At 43.6% G+C, this 22,236-nt stretch overlaps 1 protein-coding gene across 1 annotated transcript; it reads left to right on the plus strand.

The window, feature by feature from the left end:
* Window positions 1-11,094: 11,094 nt before the first annotated feature.
* c7h10orf53 (chromosome 7 C10orf53 homolog) lies at window positions 11,095-20,678 on the plus strand. Its single transcript, XM_071162044.1, has 3 exons — window positions 11,095-11,237; window positions 11,383-11,502; window positions 20,510-20,678. The coding sequence occupies exons 1-3, from the start codon at window positions 11,144-11,146 to the stop codon at window positions 20,572-20,574; spliced, it is 279 nt and encodes a 92-aa protein (XP_071018145.1). The 5' UTR covers window positions 11,095-11,143; the 3' UTR covers window positions 20,575-20,678.
* Window positions 20,679-22,236: the final 1,558 nt, after the last annotated feature.

The following is a 22,236-nucleotide window of genomic DNA, read 5'->3' on the forward strand; positions in this document are numbered from 1 at the left end:
ATCGAAGAAATAAAGGCTTTAGCTGTCTCTCACTGACCCCCAGGCCCAGGTCAAACACAAAGCAGACACCACCCAGGGCCGCTGCTCACATCTTGGACACACCTGTGGTCCTGTCTGTCCCAGTACTATAGAGATGAAGTCGTCCATTTGCCATTACAGTACCATATTGTCATCCGCACTAAGTAGTGCGGTCTTGCTGCGTTTATATGAACTTTTTCTTTCCACCTCCACTCTGCTCTGTCTCTAACATAGTTAACGTAATACCCTATTATGCAGATAGTGAGACTGATGACATCATAGGAGAGAGAGAGAAAGACAGAGAGAGGGGATGAGAGAAAGAGAGAGAGATAGTGAGCTCATGGGCTCCTGAGTTCTTCTGCAAAAAGATAGAAATAGAGTTGGATCAATGTAGATAAACTTGAATTTTTTTGCAAGGACTTATACAGGATACTAACCTCAACATCAAAACCTTCAATCCAAATCCAAATTCCATACCTAAAACCTTGATTTTGGACAAAATTACCTGAATGAACTATTACTACAAAGGACTTGGACTCGGTACCGGTACCCCCTGTATATATCCGCGTTATTGTTATGTACTTTTCTTGTTACTTTTTGATTCAAATTTTTTTTAATTCACTTTAGTTTATTTAGTAAATATTTTCTTAATTCCATTTATTGAACTGCATTGTTGGTTAAGGGCTTGTAAGTAAGCATTTCACGGTAAGGTCTACTACACCTGTTGTATTCGGCGCATCTGGCAAATCAATTTTGAACAAACCAAAACCTGCAGAAGAAACACAGCGGAACCTGGAAATACCATCCTACACAAAATTGAGTGAGTAATGTTCAGTCTGAACCTACTTCTGAAGCCCAAAAAATTCAAAGACTAATCTCTAGGTAATTTTGTTATATACATCTTAATAAATAAGGCTACTAAGTGTAACATTATAGCTTCCGTCCCTCTGCTCGACCCTACCTGGGCTCGAACCAGGGACCCTCTGCACACAGACAACAGTCACCCTCGAAGCATCGTTACCCATCGCTCCACAAAAGCCACGGCCCTTGCAGAGCAAACGGAACAACTACTTCAAGGTCTCACAGCGAGTGATGTCACCAATTGAAACGCTATTAGCGTGCACCCCGCTAACTAGCTAGCCATTTCACATCAGTTACATAAGCTACCAAACTGCTAGGACAGAACTGACCTGGCTGCAACTTCAATTAGCACTGAAGTGTGAAGTGAGAGGTGTGAAAACTCTTGAGCCCAACAATGGCAGGAGAGTTTCACAGCCAGCAGAACAGCCCACCTCAGACCCGGACCACAATCTCAACACCACAATAGGACAGACAACACAGGACCCACCAACCCAACAGACCCCACACCCCCCTTACAGGCCCCCTGTCAGCTCCCCTGATATCTCTCTTGACAACCCCCACATATCCACTAAGGATACACAAAAGCCAGAGATTGTGCTCCTCATTGACTCAAATGGCAAATACATTCAAGAGGATAAACTTTTTCCCAAACACAAAGTGGCTAAACTCTGGTGTCCAAACACTAGGCATGCCCTGCAGCTGTTGTCAGAAGACAGACTACGGTCCCCCAGGCACATCAAAATTCACACAGGCACAAATGACCTGAGGGCACAGCATGAAAGGGTGGCCACAGCACTCAATGGAGTGATTGAACAAGTGGTTATCTCCACCCTGCTACCATGAAAATACTTTCACCCAGCATTTTGCGAGACTGTGCCTCAAAACCGAATGTCTACCTGGCCCACCACTCCACCCTGGATTTTAATAGCCTTTACGACCAGGTCCACCTCTACAAGGCAGCAATCCCAACTTTTGCCAGGACCGTGAAGGATGTCACCCTCAACCGTAGCCACAGCACCTCAGACAGCAGCAAACAGAGCAACGGACAAACCTCCCAGACCAGTGAGACCCCCTCCTGAAGGACCTGCACCGAGGCCACAGCATCGCCAGCCACACCCAAGACCACCCCAAGCAAACCCTGGCCACACCCTATATACAGTTGAAGTCAGAAGTTTACATACACCTTAACCAAATACATTTCAACTCAGTTTTTCACAATTCCTGACATTTAATCCTAGTAAAAATTCCCTGTCTTAGGTCAGTTAGGATCCCCACTTTATTTTAAGAATGTGAAATGTCAGAATAATAGTAGAGTGATTTATTTTAGCTTTTATTTCTTTCATCACATTCCCAGTGGGTCAGAAGTTTACATACACTCAATAGGTATTTGGTAGCATTGCCTTTAAATTGTTTAACTTGGGTCAAACGTGTTGGGTAACCTTTCATCAGCTTCCCACAATAGGTTGGGTGATGTTTGGCCCATTCCTCCTGACAATGCTGGTGTAACTGAGTCAGGTTTGTAGGCTTCCTTGCTCCCACACACTTTTTCAGTTCTGCCCACAAATGTTCTATGGGATTGAGGTCAGGGCTTTGTGATGGCCACTCCAATACCTTGACTTTGTTGTCCTTAAGCTATTTTGCCACAACTTTGGAAGTATGCTTGGGGTCATTGTCCATTTGGGAGACCCATTTGCGACCAAGCTTTAACTTCCTGACTGATGTCTTGAGATGTTGCTTCAATATAGCCACATAATTTTCCTTATTCATGATGCCATCTATTTTGTGAAATGCAACAGTCCCTCCTGCAGCAAAGCACCCCCAAAACATGATGCTGCCACCCCCATGCTTCACGGTTGGGATGGTGTTTTTCGGCTTGCAAGCATCCCCCTTTTTACTCCAAACATAACGATGGTAATTATGGCCAAACAGTTCTATTTTTGTTTCATCAGGCCAGAGGACATTTCTCAAAAAAGTACGATCTTTGTCCCCATGTGCAGTTGCAAACTGTAGTCTGGCTTTTTTATGGCAGTTTTGGAGCAGTGGCTTCTTCTTTGTTGAGCGGCCTTTCAGGTTATGTCGATATAGGACTCGTTTTACTGTGGATATAGATACTTCTGTACCTGTTTCCTCCAGCATCTTCACAAGGTCCTTTGCTGTTGTTCTGGGATTGATTTGCATTTTTCGCACCACAGTACATTAATCTCTAGGAGACAGAACACGTCTCCTTCCTGAGTGGTATGATGGCTGCGTGGTCCCATGGTGTTTATACTTGCGTACTATTGCTTGTACAGATGAACGTGGTACCTTCAGGCGTTTGGAAATTGCTCCCAAGGATGAACCAGACTTGTGGAGGTCTATAATTTCTTGGCTACAATTTTTTGGCTGATTTCTTTTGATTTTCCCATGATGTCAAGCAAAGAGGCACAGAGTTTGAAGGTAGGCCTTGAAATACATCCACAGGTACACCTCCAATTGACTCAAATGATGTTAATTAGACTATCAGAAGCTTCTAAAGCCTTAACATAATTTTCTGGAATTTTCCAAACTGTTTAAAGGCACAGTCATTTTTAGTGTATGTAAACTTCTTACCCACTGGAATGTCGATACAGTGAATTATAAGTGAAATAATCTGTCCGTAAACAATTGTTGGAAAAATGACCTGTGTCATGCACAAGTGCACAGTCCTAACCGACTTGCCAGAACTATAGTTTGTTAGCAAGAAATTTGTGGAGTTGTTGAAAAACCAGATTTAATGACTCCAACCTAAGTGTTTGTATGTTATATCCTGCCTGTTTGGCCCTGTCCGGGGGTATCGTCGGATGGGGCCACAGTGTCTCCCGACCCCTCCTGTCTCAGCCTCCACTATTTATGCTGCAGTAGTTTATGTGTAGGGGGGCTAGGGTCAGTCTGTTATTTCTGGAGTATTTCTCTTGTCTTATCCGGTGTCCTGTGTGAATTTAAGTATGCTCTCTCTAATTCTCTCTCTCTTTCTCTTTTCATTCTCTCTCTCTCGGAGGACCTGAGCCCTGGACCATGCCTCAGGACTACCTGGTCTGATGACTCCTTGCTGTCCCCAGTCCACCTGGCCGTGCTGCTGCTCCAGTTTCAACTGTTCTGCCTGCGGCTATGGAACCCTGACCTGTTCACCGGACGTGCTACCTGTCCCAGACCTGCTGTTTTCAACTCTCTAGAGACAGCAGGAGCAGTAGTGATACTCTGAATGATCGGCTATGAAAAGCCAACTGACATTTACTCCTGAGGTGCTGACCTGTTGCACCCTCGACAACCACTGTGATTATTATTATTTGACCCTGCTGGTCATCTATGAACATTTGAACATCTTGGCCATGTTCTGTTATAATCTCCACCCGGCACAGCCAGAAGAGGACTGGCCACCCCTCATAGCCTGGTTCCTCTCTAGGTTTCTTCCTAGATTCTGGCCTTTCTAGGGAGTTTTTCCTAGCAACGTGCTTCTACACCTGCATTGCTTGCAGTTTGGTGTTTTAGGCTGGGTTTCTGTACAGCACTTTGTGACATCAGCTGATGTAAAAAGTGCTTTATCAATAAATTTGATTAATTGATGTAAACTTCCGAATTCAACTGAAGGCCCCCACATATCAGACCTAAGCTCCTTCTGCCCATCCCATGCCCCCCGCCCCTGCGGCAAGAACCTCAACATGACAGCAGGACATATGCCCAGGCCGTGAGCAGAGCAACAGGCCCAACCCCCACTATTACACCCACCCAAGCTCCATCCTGTGATCTAAGAGGTATGTATCAGATGCTCAACATGCTCTGCTCACACCTACTGTCATGGTCCAGGCCTAAACCACACAAAAACAACACTAGACACAATGGAACACAAAGCTTTTACTATCTCATCCTGGAATATACAAGGTCTGAGGTCATCTGCCTTTGGCCTAAAGATCAGCAACCTAGACTTCATCAAAGAAATTGAAAATACAGACATTGTCATCATACAAGAAACATGGCATAAAGGAAACGGACCCACTGGTTGCCCTCTAGGCTTCAGAGAGCTGGAAGTCCCATCCACCGAAGGTACCAGATGTGAAACAGGGAAGAGACTCATGGGGTATGCTAATTTGGTATAGTGCAGACCTAACCCACTCTATTAAATTAATAAAAACAGGAACATTTTACATCTGGCTAGAAATGAATAAGGAAATGATCTCTACAGAGAAAAATGCCCTCGTGTGCTACTTATATATCCCCCCCCAATGGAATCCCCATACTTTAACGATGACAGCTTCTCCATCCTAGAGGGGGAGATCAACCATTTCCAGGCCCAGGGATATGTACTAGTCTGGCGACCTAAATGCCAGAACTGGACAAGAACCTGACACCCTCAGCACACAGGGGGACAAACACCATCAAGTTTGCGGACGACACAACAGTGGTAGGCTTGATTACAAACAACGACGAGACGGCCTACAGGGAGGAGGTGAGGGCCCTCGGAGTGTGGTGTCAGGAAAATAACCTCACACTCAACGTCAACAAAACTAAGGAGATGATTGTGGACTTCAGGAAACAGCAGAGGGAACATCCCCCTATCCACATCGATGGAACAGTAGTGGAGAGGGTAGCAAGTTTTAAGTTCCTCGGCATACACATCACAGACAAACTGAATTGGTCCACTCACACAGACAGCATCGTGAAGAAGGCGCAGCAGCGCCTCTTCAACCTCAGGAGGCTGAAGAAATTCGGCTTGTCACCAAAAGCACTCACAAACTTCTACAGATGCACAATCGAGAGCATCCTGGCGGGCTGTATCACCGCCTGGTATGGCAACTGCACCGCCCTCAACCGTAAGGCTCTCCAGAGGGTAGTGAGGTCTGCACAACGCATCACCGGGGGCAAACTACCTGCCCTCCAGGACACCTACACCACCCGATGTCACAGGAAGGCCATAAAGATTATCAAGGACATCAACCACCCGAGCCACTGCCTGTTCACCCCGCTATCATCCAGAAGGCGAGGTCAGTACAGGTGCATCAAAGCTGGGACCGAGAGACTGAAAAACAGCTTCTATCTCAAGGCCATCAGACTGTTAAACAGCCACCACTAACACTGAGTGGCTGCTGCCAACACACTGACACTGACTCAACTCCAGCCACTTTAATAGTGGGAATTGATGGGAAATGATGTAAATATATCAATCAATCAATCAAATTTATTTTATATAGCCCTTCGTACATCGGCTGATATCTCAAAGTGCTGGACATAAACCCAGCCTAAAACCCCAAACAGCAAGCAATGCAGGTGTAGAAGCACGGCGGCTAGGAAAAACTCCCTAGAAAGGCCAAAACCTAGGAAGAAACCTAGAGAGGAACCAGGCTATGTGGGGTGGCCAGTCCTCTTCTGGCTGTGCCGGGTGGAGATTATAACAAAACATGGTCAAGATGTTCAAATGTTCATAAATGACCAGCATGGTCGAATAATAATAAGGCAGAATAGTTGAAACTGGAGCAGCAGCACAGTCAGGTGGACTGGGGACAGCAAGGAGTCATCATGTCAGGTATTCCTGGGGCATGGTCCTATGGCTCAGGTCAGTTGAAACTGGAGCAGCAGCACAGCCAGGTGGACTGGGGACAGCAAGGAGTCATCATGTCAGGTAGTCCTGGGGCATGGTCCTAGGGCTCAGGTCCTCCGAGAGAGAGAAAGAGAGAAGGAGAGAATTAGAGAACGCACACTTAGATTCACACAGGACACCGAATAGGACAGGAGAAGTACTCCAGATATAACAAACTGACCCTAGCCCCCCGACACATAAACTACTGCAGCATAAATACTGGAGGCTGAGACAGGAGGGGTCAGGAGACACTGTGGCCCCATCCGAGGACACCCCCGGACAGGGCCAAACAGGAAGGATATAACCCCACCCACTTTGCCAAAGCACAGCCCCCACAACACTAGAGGGATATCTTCAACCACCAACTTACCATCCTGAGACAAGGCTGAGTATAGCCCACAAAGACCTAGCCACTTTAAACAATGCTACCTTATATAATGTTACTTACCCTACATTATTCATCTCATATGCATACGTATATACTGTACTCTATATCATCGACTGTATCCTTATGTAATACATGTATCACTAGTCACTTTAAACTATGCCACTTTGTTTACATACTCATCTCATTTGTACATACTGTACTCGATACCATCTACTGTATCTTGCCTATGCTGCTCTGTACCATCACTCATTCATATATCCTTATGTACATATTCTTTATCCCCTTACACTGTGTACAAGACAGTAGTTTTGGAATTGTTAGTTAGATTACTTGTTATTACTGCATTGTCGGAACTAGAAGCACAAGCATTTCGCTACACTCGCATTAACATCTGCTAACCATGTGTATGTGACAAATAAAATTTGATTTGATTTGACCTACCTGGAAGTGACAGCATTCGCTCCCCCATATGCCCCCCTAGACCCAACTACGACAACATAACCAACAAAACGGGTCACAACTCCTGCAGCTCTGTTGGACTCTGGGTATGTACATAGTCAGCTTCGAGGGGACTCCTATGGTAGATACACGTATAGTTAATCTCTTGGCAGTAGTACTGTAAACTACTTTATCACTGACCTCAACCCAGAGTCTCTTAGAGCGTTCAGTCAGTCCACTGACACCCCACAGCAAAATCACACACTACTTGAACAGAGCAATGAGAGAGCAATAATATTAAGAAATGCTATAGATGGAAGGAAAGTAGTGTGGACATCTACCAAAAAACAATTAGGCAACAACAAATCCAATCCTTTCTAGACAATTTCCTGGACAAAATGTTTCAGTATAATAGTGAAGGTGTAAACTTGGCAGTAGAAAACCTAAACAGTATACTTGACCTCTCAGCTTCCCTATTAAATCTAAAAGTTTCAAGCAGACCACCTAAGAAAATGAATACCAATGACTAATGGTTTGATGAAGAATGCCAAAACCTAAGAAAGAAATTGAGAAACCTATCCAACCCAAAACATAAAGACCCAGAAAACCAGAGTCTACGCCTTCACTATGGTGAATCACTAAAACAATACAGAAATACAATACGGAAAAAGAAAGAACAGCACGTCAGAAATCAGCTCAATGTAATTGAAGAATCCATCAAATCTAATCACTTCTAGGAAAATTGGAGAACTCCTAAACAAACAACATCTGGTGATTCTGTCCCCAACTATGGAGGGCCTACAGCAGCACCTAGATCTTATGCACAGATGCACAGACCTGGGCCCTGACAGTAAATCTCAGCAAGACCAAAATAATGGTGTTCCAAAAAAGGTCCAGTTGCCAGGACCATAAATATAAATTCCATCTAGACACAGTTGCCCTAGAGCACACAAAAAACTATACATACCTTGGCCTAAACATCAGCGCCACAGGTAACTTACACAAAAGCTGTGAATGATCTGAGAGACAACCCAAGAAGGGCCTTTTATGCCATCAAAAGGAACATGTAATTTGGCATACCAATCAGGATCTGGCTAAAAAATACTTGAATCAGTTATAGAACCCATTGCCCTTTATGGACGTGAGGTCTGGGGTCCATTCACCAACCAAGAAATTCACAAAATTGGACAAACACCTAATTGAGACTGCATGCAGAATTCTGCCAAACTATCCTCTGCATACATTGTAAAACACCAAATAATGCATACAGGGCAGAATTAGGCCGATAGCCCGATAATTTTCAAAATCCGAAAAGAACCGTTAAATTCTACAACCACCTTAAAGGAAGGGATTCCCAAACCTTCCATAACAAAGCCATTACCTACCGAGAAATTAACCTGGAGAAGAGACCCCTAAGCAAGCTGGTCCTGGGGCTCTGTTCACAAACACAAACAGAACCCACAGAGCCTCAGGACAGCAACACAATTAGACCCGACCTAATTATGAGAAAACAAAAAGATAATTACTTGACACATTAGAAAGAATTGACCTGACCACTGTGATTGACCCAAAAATTAAGGAAATATTTTACTATGTACAGCCTCAGTGAGCATCGCCTTGCTATTGAGAAAGGCAGCCGAAGACAGACCTAGCTCTCAAGAAAAGACAGGCTATGTGCACACTGCCAACAAAATGAGGTGGAAACTGAGCTGCACTTCCTAGCCTTCTGCCAAATGTATGAAAGAATTCAAAAACAAATCCATTTTTGATAAACATATCTATTGGGTGAAATACCACAGTGTGAATCACAGCAGCAAGATTTGGGACCTGTTGCCACAAGAAAAGGGCAACCAGTGAAGAACAAAACACCATTGTAAATACAACCTATATTTATGTTTATTCATTTTCCATTTTGTACTTTAACTATTTTCACATCATTACAACACTATATATATATATATATATATATATATATATATATATGTGTGTATATATATATATATATATGTGTGTATATATATATATATATATATATATATATATAATATGACATTTGAAATGTCTTTATTCTTTGGAACTTTTGTTAGTGTAATGTTGTAATGTTTACAGTTAATTTTTAATTGTTTATTTAACTTTAGTTTATTATCTATTTATCTTTCTTTGGCAAAGTAAGCATGTTTCCCATGCCAATAAAGCCCTAAGATAAAGCCCTAAGAGAGAGAGAGGGCAGAGAGAAGACCGAGACCGAGAGAGGAGGAAGAGAATCTAGACAGATCATTGGTATTTCCAGAGGCAGCTTTTACCCAGATTATGTTGATGCTCCAGAATCAAGTGGATGGTGATTTAGGAAGGTCTTTCCATGATCTGATTAAACACTAAAGATGTGGAGCACATTGTGAAAAGATTTTAGAGATTAACTGGGTTGAGTAAGGAAATTACGTGTCACTTTTAATAGGTTTATTTACCTGCACTTCCCTATGCTTATCAGTGAAATATTTTATTAGATACAAATGATTTTAGAGAATGAATAGGGAAGACTAGCATTAGAGGTTCCTCAATCTGAAAAACAAAATCAGCAACATATTTACAACATGTGATCGTTTTGCTGTGTTGTGATTGTAGAATCATAAATGTGACTTCATTTTAAAGAGAATCCAAGTGATCATCTGTGTTCAGAACAAATCTAATCACAGGAGACAATCACCCTCACTGTCATGTGTTCTAGAATCATGTGAACAGAATACAGGCCCTTTGGAGCAGGCTGTGAATGCTAAAGTCCACAATGATGAAAGCTGGAGTGTACCAAAACCCTCTTCCTTCCCTTGGTCTCTTAGATGTTGACAAATGCTTGTGTGTGTGTGTGTGTGTGATGATCATGCACATGGGGGTTGTGTGTGATTCATATAGGCCTATGTGTGTAAGATTTATGCCTCAGTGTGTTTAGTCACTGAGTGACTTTGCTTATTCATGAAATTGAGCCAAAGGTCTCCAATAACATGGTATTCAATCAATTCAATCTCAGGACAAGCAGCATCCCTCAAAAGTTTTCCCATGATGCAGTTGCCTGCCTCACCCACAGACAAACCCAAAGTCAACTCAAAAGACTGCCTGGGCGGTGATGTCATTCGCTCCTATGGCTAGAGCAGGAGGTGTTTGGGAGTGTGACCAGAGCACCTTTATAACTTAAGTGTCTCAGCTTGCAGGATAACATATATTACTTTAGTACCACAGGGAAATGTAGCACCTGTAAACGCACAAACCTCTTTAGTGTAAAATGTAATCACTTTACCATACATAACATGACATAAGGTAATTTAACCAAATTGAAATGTTTAACCAAAGACTCAGTAAAGGGTATTTCAAGAGGACCGCAACATCCATATGCTGATAATGTTGATTATGACGTGCAGCCACTATGCTGTCATAAATGCGTTAAACTCTGCGGTCTGCGCGTAAACTAAACTATGATTTTATAATAACTCACACTGTATCTTGCAGGGAGCATGTGTTATGCCGCGTTCATGTGCAAGTCTTGTCTAGGAAACTCGTACATTTCCGACTTGCTAACTGAATGAATGCGGCATGTGTATAACTACAACCAGTTAGCAAGTCTGACATTTCAGAGTTTCCTCGTTTTGACTAGTCAATAAACGCAGCATTACGTTGAGCGGTGACTTCTCCACAAAACGGCTTCACGGTGACGTCACACCAAACCAGTAAATTACTTCCTTGGAGATGACGGTCGCGCCCCGTCGTTAGGGGCACTGCTGTGCGTAACACAGGCCAGAAATTAATCCAGGACATAGAAGAGGTTTAGTTGGTAATAGGCGTTATCAGCAATAGTTACAATGCCTCAAAATGCAGTAGTAATCGTGCGCTACGGCCCTTATAAATCGTGTGGCATCGTGGACCACAGAACGTTTCGTCTGATTGGCCTCCAAGGTAGATATAATCCTTGGCTACATTCAAATAAGTGTGCCTATTGCAGCGTCAAAGTGCGTATTAGTTGTATATATGTGAGCAGTTAGTAGCCTACCTTTTAGTTTCCCCGATAATGGCACTTATCCATGTCTTCTAACTTTCCTAGCTGCATTGAAAGAGAATGGACATCAAAGTGTATTGGAGAAAATGTCTGATTGGAACAAGGTGGAACTTGTGGTCAATGGAGAATGTGTCTACACATGCAGCATAAAACAACTGGAGTTTGGTAAATTCAATGTAGATACTGTAGATTACTCGGTCAAAGTGTACAGTGGTCAATTATGACGTGTCGTTTTCACAGAGTTAGGTATGCATACTGTAACTGAATGCACATGGATATAACCCTTGTCCACTCTCTGATTGTGACCTCATCTGAAAAAAAAAAAAAAAAAAACGAATTCTAGAGCAGGGGTATTCAACCTAGAGTCTGCCACCCCTCTAGGGGTCCGCGAAAATATATCAATAGAGCAACAAAAAAGTGGATACATTTTTGTTAATGAATATTGCTAGTGTAGCCGGTGCTATACTACACCGCTGTAACTCTGCGTTGTGTGTGGTTGATAGAGACCATAAACGTGGACTTTGGAGATCAGGTAGTTTTAATCAAGCAGAATTGACTCTCTGCATCTTGCATCTGCATCCAAAAGGAAATAAAACATTTGTAGAGCACATCTGTTCTGAGAATCGTCGCCTCTTTCTCTCTCAGTGCATCAAAATGATTTTAAATACAAAAATTAATACACTCTCTCCTTATTATACATAACATATTTTACATTGATAAAACCACATACCTGCATCCAAAAGGAAATAAAACATTTGTAGAGCACATCTGTTCTGAGAATCGTCGCCTCTTTCTACAACAGATGCACAATAGGAGGGACTGGGATCATTCGAGGAGCTAGCCATCGTTCACACATACAATAGCCTGCTAATACCTTAGCTAGCTATTAACCACATGTTGAATTCAGAATATTGATATCGTCCTAAAAAGTACAATTACAAGTGCATCTTAACAATACCATCCATTTATGAGTAACCTCTAAATATACATCATTATTCATGAACAAAACATTGTGTGTATGACTTTGTACTTAAAAGAATCAAACTTTTCTGAAGACAGAAAAAGCGTGCCTACCTCTCTCAGTGCATCAAAATGATTTGAGCACGAGCACGCCGGGCAAAACGTAAGTACACACTCCCCTTCTCCCAGGATGCAGGCATGCATAACAAATCAACACAACATATTGATATATGAACCTGGTGAAATTCACATAGTACTTCAACAACTGTTACATTCACCCCTCCTGAATTTCACCAACCTTGTAAAACAACAAAATAACCTACCAAGCTCAAGGCTTAATTCTGAATTCAGCTCAAAGCTACCCATAGGGTTCAGGGCAAGCGAAAGTTGGTCAGGCCTTCAACTGCCCCTAGATGCATAGTGCCTCTTACACTATATCTACATTCTTAGCCTTAAAAAAAAATCCTGTACTAAATCATCTCTGTACTATGTTAAACTTACACCTTCTGGTGGGTTGACTCTATTAGTCTCTTTACTGGTTTAACTACCCTCCCCGCCCTTGTGCGACCTGCCACTGGGCTAGGGGCCATAGTAACTAACGGTGGCTCTGGCCTTAGATCATTGATCAGAGGTGAGTTTGAAGGAATCAGCTCCAGAATCTCAGAGGTGCTTCCCCGGTCATTTTCCTCAAGAGAACAAGGTTCTTCTGGGTCTGACTTTCCATCCGATGTCCAGAGTTCGGAGTAATCGCTTGAATCCTCCGCCAGCCAGGATGCACTTTCCTCCCCAGAGTCCTCCATGTCTTCCCTGTCCAGTCCATCGCCGGAGTGGGTGGCCTCTCCTGCATCTACATTGATTGAAGGCCCTGCAGCATCACTGTCATTGAAGTGTACTGAATCATCAATTTCAAATGGCAGGAAATTCACCTGCAGCAGTAGATTCCTGTGAACCACTTTCTCTCTGCCATAACGATCTTGGATTATGTACGTGTGAGTTTGTGGATTGACTGAAGTCACTGTGAAAATCTCGGGGTTCCACTTGTCAGCCAACTTGCGGCGGCCCCTTTCACCCTTGTTGGCGATGAGGACACGATCCCCCATGGACAAACCGATGCCTTTAACCCGCTTGTCATACTCCCGACCTTGTCGTCTCTGTTGCTTGTCAGTGTGCCTTTGGGCAACACTCATAGCTTCCTTCAGCCCAGTGATCAGAGTCTCGACATACTTGTTGCAATCCACAACACTGGAGTCATCCAAAACATTGCGGAACATAACATCCACTGGTAGCCGAGGGACTCTACCAAACATGAGAAAGAATGGAGCATAGCCCGTAGTCTCGTGAACAGTGGCATTGTAGGCAAATGTTAATGACTGGATTTGTTCAGGCCAATGTTCTTTGGTTTTCAAGGGCAGACTCCTGAGCATGCTACCTAAAGTCCTGTTGAAGCGTTCAGTTTCTCCATTCCCCATTGGGTGATATGCTGTGGTTCTGGACTTTTGGACACCGGAGAGCTTAAGCAGTTCTGCTATTAGCTCACTCTCAAAATTTGCGCCTTGATCAGTATGGATCCTTGATGCAAAGCCGTAGACACAGAAGACATGATCCCACAGTTTACGAGCTACTTGCTTGGCTGTCTGGTTTCTGCATGGCCATGCATGGGCAAGTTTAGTGAAGTGGTCAGTCACCACCAGAACATCAACTGAGTTCTTCTTACTGTCTTCCGCTGTCCAAAAATCCAAACACACCAACTCCATGGGAGAGCAAGTTTTGATGCTCTCTAACGGGGCTCTAGCCGCTGGCTCTGGTGTCTTTGCTAGAACGCATCTCTGGCAGCAGCGCACATACTCCTTGATGTCTCTCTCCATTGCCGGCCAGAAAAATCTCTGCCTGGCCAGAGCTAGAGTTCTAGCTTGGCCTTGATGTCCTGCAAGGTCGTGAATGCCAGTCATCGCTTTGAGTCTCAACACCTCTGGCAAGACATACTGGAACCTTCTCCGGTTTGTGTGACTCTCCTTAATGACACGATACAGAACTCCCTCTCTTAGGATCAAGCGATCCCACTGTTTCATCAGCAACAACACTTTAGAAGAAACACTGTATCGATCTCGTCTGGTGGGCCGTTTCTTATTGAAGACGAAAGGGATGACCTTGGAAGTCACAGAGTCTTGCAGCTGGAAATCTCGAAGTTCCTCGTGCGAGAGTTCAGGCAAAGTGTCAATACCAGGAGAAAGCAGCCGTTGGGTGTTGGAACCAAGCTGGATTGCTTGCATCTCCATTGAACATTCCCAGTCAATATGGAGCTGACATATGGCCTTCACTTCAGCAGTGGTCAAAGAGGTTATCTCCTGGGGATAAGAAGCCCAACGGAAGGCATCTTGGACATCATCATTCAGTGTCCCAACAGCCTCAGACAGAAGTGCTAGGTAGGACTCCCTCATCAGTCTCTGCGCGACAGTCACTGCAAAGGGATCGCGGCTCAGTGCATCTGCTACTGTGTTCTTGCTGCCTGGGATACGCTTCAAATCAAAGTTGTACGGTGCCAGCTTGGCAACCCATCTTTGCTCGCAAGCGTCCAGCTTGGGTTTTGTCATGATGTACGTTAACGGGTTACTATCTGTCCAGACAGTGAACTCGTGCCCCTTAAGCCAGTGACTGAATTTCTCACACACACTCCATTTCAGTGCTAGAAATTCAAGTCTGTGTGCCGGGTACCTTCTCTGCGACTTACTCAGTGTCTTGCTCGCAAATGCTATGGGCCTTGCCTTATCTTCACCTTCAGGTACTTGGCAAAGCACAGCCCCAAGACCATCCAAGGAAGCGTCAGTGAAGAGAATGAACGGCCTCTCGAAATCAGGGTGAGCTAGCATGACACAATTCAAAAGAGCATCCTTCAGCTTCTGGAATGCAACGACACACTCCTCAGTCCAATCCGATAGCGTCAGCTTCCGGAAAATCCCACTGTTGCCCTTCTTCCCATCTCTTCCTCTTCTCTTTTGACCCCCAGTGAGTGCAAACAAAGGTCTGGCTATAGCAGAACAGTCAGGAATGAAGTGCTGGTAATATAATACCATACCCAAGAAGGATTTCAGCCTCCGAGCAGAGGGAGTGCATCCATCTGCCTCCATCAGCTGAGCTTGGCTCATCTTGGCAATGGCCTCCACCTTCTCAGGATCCACTGACACACCGTCCTCTTTAATGATATGTCCGAGGAATTTCACTGTTCTTCGTAGAAAGTGGCATTTTTTGGGTGCTAGCTTGAGATTGTTGGCTCTTAGACGGCTAAACACAACTTCAAGTCGCTGTAGAGCCTGTTCCTCGGTGGGTGCAAAGACCAACAAGTCATCTAAGTAACAAAGGAGATTTGAGAAGTTTAGGTCCCCAAATATACTCAACATCATTCTCATGAAAGAGGCCGGGCTGTTACACAGACCTTGTGGCATGCGATTGTACTCATAAAGTCCCATTGGTGTGGTAAAGGCTGTGTACTTCTTGTCCTCTTCGTGAACTGGAATGTTATAAAATCCTGAGGTCAAGTCCATGGTGCTGAAAAATGCACTGCCACCAAGGGCTGCGAGGCAATCTGCTTGATGAGGAAGGGGATGAGCGTCCTTCACCGTTCGTGCATTCATCCACCTGAAGTCAGTGCATAACCTCAGACTCCCGTCTTTCTTCCATACCATGACTAAAGGGGAGGCATACTCACTAACTGACTTGCGTATAAGACCTACTTCTTCCATATCTGTCAATACCTTCCTCAGCTTCAGGTAATGAGCAGGCGGAACTCTTCTGTATGGTAGCCGGAAGGGTCTGTCATCAACCAGGTGGATACGGTGAACATAACCCCTGGCTTCTCCGCAGTCCAGATTATGTCTTGAGAAGATGTCTTCATATTTTGTGATGGTATTCACAAGCTTTTCCTTCCACTGGTCAGCTACCTGGCATCCATCAATGTCAATGTCTACTAATCCTAGATCAGACAGTCTTTGTTTCAGATTGTGGCAGCCATTGTCATCCTGCTTCTGTTCCATTGGGGTTTTCCTCACCTCATGAAGGCCCTGAAATATTGTTGCATCCTCAACAGCCAAGCATGTAGACACATCTGCCAACTTCATGTTACGTCTTAGGGTGAGATGTTTGTCAGAACAGTTTACTACCTTTAAAGGCACCCAGCCATCTCCCCACATGGGTGTAATAACTCTACCCACGAGTATGTTTCTGGGCATGACCTTTGACCTGGTAGGTTCGACTATTACAGTGCTGCCTGGAGACAATGCCACATTTTTAGGAAGTTTACCCCAAACTAAGTGTTCAGTCTTGGGCGAAAGAGTCACAGCTTGAGTGAGCTTCACTGTCCCAATCTTGCCATCGACTTGCTGTCCCTTCCATCTTGTGACACTTGTCATCATCTGCAGAAACTGCTCACCCTCTGGTGAGTGGGTCTGGCCATCCATGTTGTTGACGAGCTTCCAGTATTCATCCGTGCCTTTCATCTCATGCAATAGATGCTTAATGACATTCGATCCCAGGATGAGATCATCACGCTGTCCAGGAACAACTAGAGTGGGCACTTTAACATCAATCCCATAGATTTGCATCTCCAAATCATAGAAACACTTTGTTGAGGTCTTCTTCCCCCCACACCCCACTAATACTAACTCTGTGGGAGGCTGATAATGCTGAGGAAGGGCACCTGCTTCCAAAAGTCTCTGCTCCGCATGTTCACTTAATGTACAGGCCATAGACCCAGTGTCAAGCATGCCCTTAAGCTGCACTTTCCCATGTACAGACACAGAGGTGTAAAACAAATCTGAAAAAGCCTCAACTTCTTGTGAACCTAACATAACAATTTTCTCTCCTTCTTTCGCATCAGAGCACAAAATCTCATACGTTTTCTCAAGATCATCAAATTCTTTCTTGGGGGTAGACAGTTGAACACCCACATTTCCCCCCTTCACCTGTGGGCGTGTCAGTTTAACGGTTGCTGCTGTGGTGGTGAGTTTCTCTGCTGTTGTGGTGGGCGTCTTTCACCACCGGGATTGGCATAGCGTTCCCCCGGTTTAGGACAATTTGACTTCCAATGATCTGGGGAAAAGCACAGGAGGCACAGGTTCTCATGTCTACAGTGCATCACAGTGGAGTGATCTGTTGAGCCACAAACCCTGCATTCCCTACGCCTGAAGGGCTGGGTGGGGAAAGATGGTGCCTTGGCCTGTGTCTGTGAAACCATAACGGGTGGTATGCTCTTCTCTAAGGTACGTTCAAGCAGGTGAATGAGTCTCTCGATACTTGCACTCTGCCCATCTTGTTTGGCGCTTGATGTGAGAGAAGTGTCACTGCACGTACCAGCATTGACCCCGCCTTCACATGGAGTTATCTGGGGATGTACTGTTACTTGCTTTGAGGATACAGCGGTAGATTGACACATGGTGGCCTTCCTGCGGCGTTCATGTTCATAGATTCTCTCCTGTACTTCACTCGCAGTCCATTTCTCAGCAGACTTGTATTGGAATACTGCTGCCAGTTTGGGGTCAGGGCAGTATGTTACAAACATCCTAACGACATCAGAGTTGGAGCTGTCAATCTTCTTACCTTGTCTCTTAAGGCCCTCGTCAGCGACATCTACAGCCTTGTTCAATCGAACCCAGTACTCCATAACAGCCTCTCCGGGTACAGGTTTAGTATTGTAAAAATCAGCCAAGGGCATGCACGAATAGGCCAATTCACTGAAATTCTGTTTCAGAATGTCAAATACAATCTCTGGCTTCTCTGTAGGATCAACTGTTGTCTCATTGCGTAAATTTATCTTTACCATGTCTCTTGCTTTGCCAGATAATCGACTAATCAACTCATCTGATTGTTCCCCAACAAGACAACCCTTTCTCCTCAAGTATATTCTCATCAACTCCTCCCATTCATGAATGGAGCATTTGTCTGTACCATCTCCTCTATATGTAGGAGGTTCCTTTATGTCTGATTGCATGATGAACTTAATTTGACTGAGATCTACATATCCTACTGAGTCTGAATGATGATCACTTATCTTTTCTGTACTTACTGGTGGCTCATAAGTACTGGACCTGCCACTCTGTAGTTCTTCCCTAATGGAGCTCCCTATTTCCCGGGCTAGCTGAGTGACCAGCTCAGCTAGACCATCTACAGGGGCATTTGGATTAACACTAGATGAAGGGCTTTCATCCAATTTTTTTGTGGAGCAAAACATGGGGGAACCTCCTGCACCTACACACTTTACCGGGGTTTGATCAGAGTATGAGAAAAACCTCCCCCTCCCAGCAGTGAATTTGGGTTCATCACCATTATAAGATGCCATGCCACTAAAGTTACGTTAAAATGTCTGTTGATGAACACACTTCTATGTTGGTTAACGATAAACAGCGCTCTCAATACATCGTTGTCAGAAAAAAGAAAAGAAAAAAAAACTGTAGTTCCGATTTCTGCCACAAGGCGGCAAGAGTACCTCAATGATATTTTTAGTCTCTAGAGCAGCAGCGCCGCGGTGATTGAGCTGACGTCGATCAACGATGAATCCGGGTCTAGAAGGCACCAATGTAGCCGGTGCTATACTACACCGCTGTAACTCTGCGTTGTGTGTGGTTGATAGAGACCATAAACGTGGACTTTGGAGATCAGGTAGTTTTAATCAAGCAGAATTGACTCTCTGCATCTTGCATCTGCATCCAAAAGGAAATAAAACATTTGTAGAGCACATCTGTTCTGAGAATCGTCGCCTCTTTCTCTCTCAGTGCATCAAAATGATTTTAAATACAAAAATTAATACACTCTCTCCTTATTATACATAACATATTTTACATTGATAAAACCACATACCTGCATCCAAAAGGAAATAAAACATTTGTAGAGCACATCTGTTCTGAGAATCGTCGCCTCTTTCTACAACAGATGCACAATAGGAGGGACTGGGATCATTCGAGGAGCTAGCCATCGTTCACACATACAATAGCCTGCTAATACCTTAGCTAGCTATTAACCACATGTTGAATTCAGAATATTGATATCGTCCTAAAAAGTACAATTACAAGTGCATCTTAACAATACCATCCATTTATGAGTAACCTCTAAATATACATCATTATTCATGAACAAAACATTGTGTGTATGACTTTGTACTTAAAAGAATCAAACTTTTCTGAAGACAGAAAAAGCGTGCCTACCTCTCTCAGTGCATCAAAATGATTTGAGCACGAGCACGCCGGGCAAAACGTAAGTACACACTCCCCTTCTCCCAGGATGCAGGCATGCATAACAAATCAACACAACATATTGATATATGAACCTGGTGAAATTCACATAGTACTTCAACAACTGTTACACTAGCAACAACAGAATGAACACATTTTGAAATGCATACCTACAGTAGGAAATAGAACAATATCTTATTTCTAATGATGTCAACTTTATTTCTCAACTGCCAATTACACATAGAGGGGAGGCCTGTGACGAAAGTAACGCTTTTTGTTTCTATTTACTCAGAGATCGATAGAGCTAGAGACACCATATTGTATGACAAACAACTTCTGTGTCCTCTACCATTAGCAACTGTAATTTCATGTATATGGTAAATGAGTTTAAATTAAATAGACTGAGAACAAAACTACCGCAATGTTACTTTTGTACTTGCCGGCGGGGCGGGAGAAGTGCACAATACGCTCGTTAATTTCAACCAATGTACTACCAGCCGTAAATTCATGTTTGTGCCGATTTGAATAAGTAATGCCAAAGGTTCGACATTTAGGAAAATGAACCACACGTCAACATCACAGTGTTGCGAAACCACAATAGTTAGCCTTACAATATATATATACAATTTTATACACCAGTCAGCAACGAGTGTGGCTGAAATAGCCGAAGCCACTAATTTGAATACTTCAAAATAATGAAAAACTATCTACCAAATCTATTAATTTTAAAATGTCGATTACTTGTCCTTTACATTATCGTTCACCTAACAAGAGGTGACAAAACATTTTTGATAACGTAGGATGGGGATGCCTGGGTCGCCAATTTGCCTGGGAAAGAAAAGGTTGAAAACCCCTCTTCTAGAGCCATCTATATGAAGCCATCGTCATAGAGTGTTCAGATTAATCAGATTGTCCAAGTCACTGATTATGATGTCACAGTAGCATTGAGTACATTGTGTTTATAGAGTAACAGTCCTTTATCCTGCCTTCCACAGGAGGAGATGGGAAACTGGACCCCCTATGCAAGGAGGCCGTCACTGCTGTGCAGAATGCATACTGAGATACACCCACACTCTACCAGGAGATTGGTCAAGGGGATGAATCTAGGCAAATCTAATAGTAAACCTGAAGAGAAGCACAGCAACGGACACTTTTTGTGTTTTTTTTTTTTTTGTTGATGACAAGCATTACAGTACCATACAATAGTGTTCTCCAGCATTAAGTCAAGTGTTGTTGTATTTATTGCTACAAAATCTCGGGGACCCAGAATCAAACGTGCCGTGTATGCTGGTCATCTCAACAGTCTGCATTGAGAGACTGCAACATGCTAATTGCAACATGTAGTCATTATAGTTTCTTATGATTGTTGCTTTGTGGTGATTGACTGTACTATAGTTACTATATCATTGTCGATATTGCCTCAGACAATTTTATGTCTTGTCCCTGTCTGAAAACATACATGACAAAATCCATATAATTCCCTTAACCTTTGGCATACAACCATTCTTAGATCTGCTTCCTGTGGTCTCTCTCCTCATCTGAATATGATTACTTCTGCAATCCATTCTCAATTAGCCTTATGGGAGGGATTGTGCACTAATAGAATCATACCCCATCGGTCAAACCACAGACCAAATTAGCGGACCAAATTTGCATTGCAAGCAAAAATCCAAACAGTCAGGCAAACACTGCCACACAGTCACAGTCTGGTGTGTGTCCCAAATGGCACCCTATTCTCTATGTCGTGCACTACTTTTGACCAGAGCCCTGGTCAAAAGTAGTGCACTCTTAAGGGAATAGGGTGCCATTTCGGACACCACCTCTTGAGGTTAGGCTCAATGTCAGCTTCAACGTTAACCAAAAACATATGGAGGTGCTTATAGGGGTTCATGGCACTTATCACATTTAATTTCAATGTAATCAAGCCCCCCCCCCCCACACACACACACATATAAATACATTACGCCTCCTCTTGGCCTGTGATTGTCCTCAAAATGTTATTAATGCTTTATTACTAAAAGCAGCCAGCTTGGAGGACTTTCTTTTTGGGTGAATATCAGACAACGAAAAGAAAACCTTGTCCCCCCATCGTCTGAAAGAGCCGAGATGATTACCTACGTTTCTTCCTGTGAGGCATCAGTGTATACATCCCAAATGTCACTCTATTCCACATATAGTGCACTACTTTTGACCAGAACCAGTAGAAGTAGTGCACTATATAGGGAATAGGGTCCCATTCGGGACGCAGTGTCTAGCACTGAAACACATTTTAAGGGGGAGTAAACAAAAGGAAACTAACTGAAATATACTGTCTTTTTCTCTCCTCACGCCTCCACCCTCCTAAACTATTGCCTGAAGCTCCTGTTTTTAACAGCACAATGCAGTTTGCTAGATCTTCAACCTGGCCAGGTGGATAGCACAGTTAATGTACCTGACAGTGAAGCTATGGAATTCAGAGAAAACATCTGGGTGTCAAATGAAAGCGATTGTCAAAGCAAATAGACTCAGGCAGTAGTGAACTCCTTTAGGAGGGTTATTGTGATGTCAAATGCTATTGAATAACTGGTAGAGAATACAGCCAGATGACTCCACTTGCCTGATTTAAAGGTGTGGCTGATTAGTCCATTTAAGTGCAGCCTTAAGTTACATAAGGCTGCTGCTGTTCTTCCCATTTGGAGATGAAGGACTGGAACAGACTGGACTAGAGATAGTGAGCGGGAAG

This window comes from Oncorhynchus clarkii, chromosome 7 (genome assembly GCF_045791955.1).
Source record: "Oncorhynchus clarkii lewisi isolate Uvic-CL-2024 chromosome 7, UVic_Ocla_1.0, whole genome shotgun sequence".
Taxonomy (NCBI): Eukaryota; Metazoa; Chordata; class Actinopteri; order Salmoniformes; family Salmonidae; genus Oncorhynchus; species Oncorhynchus clarkii.